The sequence below is a fragment of the Geospiza fortis genome, unplaced genomic scaffold (genome assembly GCF_000277835.1).
Source record: "Geospiza fortis unplaced genomic scaffold, GeoFor_1.0 scaffold599, whole genome shotgun sequence".
Taxonomy (NCBI): Eukaryota; Metazoa; Chordata; class Aves; order Passeriformes; family Thraupidae; genus Geospiza; species Geospiza fortis.
In genome coordinates this window covers 67,275-67,928 of record NW_005054605.1, presented here as the reverse complement: position 1 = coordinate 67,928, position 654 = coordinate 67,275, and the positions used below count along the sequence as shown (strand labels likewise).

The window sequence follows — 654 nt, the reverse complement described above, 5'->3', positions numbered from 1 at the left end:
TCTTTCCCTGTAACAGTCAGTGAACTTGTACCTGAAGACAATGATTTGTTGTTTTGAGCACAGATGAGACCTCCCCACTGCTCCCAAGGAAAATGACTCTGCAGTCTTCCCAGCACCCACTAAAAACCAGCCCAAAACAGAAAGTAGGAGGTGTGAGGAAGCAGCACATGCCCTCTCTGTCCCGGGGATGAGAAGCAGAAGTTTCCCACACCCTCACTCAGAGGCAGGGCTGCTTCCCCTGCATGTGTTCTGAACACAGGCACCTTCCTCCCCACACACTTTGCTCTGAAGCTGCTGCAATGTTCCTCTACTTGTGCTCAGCACTGCAAAGATTTGGAGTCTTGGAAGGGAAGCAACACCAGGTGATGAAGGCAGGGGCAGCTCAGTGACAAAGGGAACACACACATTCCCATTTGAATTTGAAGTAGTTTGTTATTTCCACTTTACAGATGAAGCAAATAAACCCAGCGCTCAAGTTCATGCAGCAACTGAAGGGAAGAAGTGAAAACAGGGCTGAGAACTCCAAATTCCCAATCCCAAACAGACAGCTCCTCTCCTCCCACTTCAAACACATGATTTATCTCACTCTCCACTTACCACTGGGAACCATTAAATCAATTTTGTTGCAAAAATCGGAGTAGCAGCAGTGAGTGT

The 654-nt window shown here is 47.7% G+C and overlaps 1 protein-coding gene across 1 annotated transcript in view; it reads right to left on the bottom strand.

The window, feature by feature from the left end:
* ACVR1B (activin A receptor type 1B) overlaps nt 1-654 on the bottom strand; it is a 9,412-nt gene that overhangs the window by 8,648 nt on the left and 110 nt on the right. Inside the window, 1 exon segment of the mRNA XM_031064550.1 lies at nt 598-654. This exon segment is cut by the window's right edge and continues 50 nt beyond it. Coding sequence (XP_030920410.1) covers nt 598-654 — 57 coding nt within the window.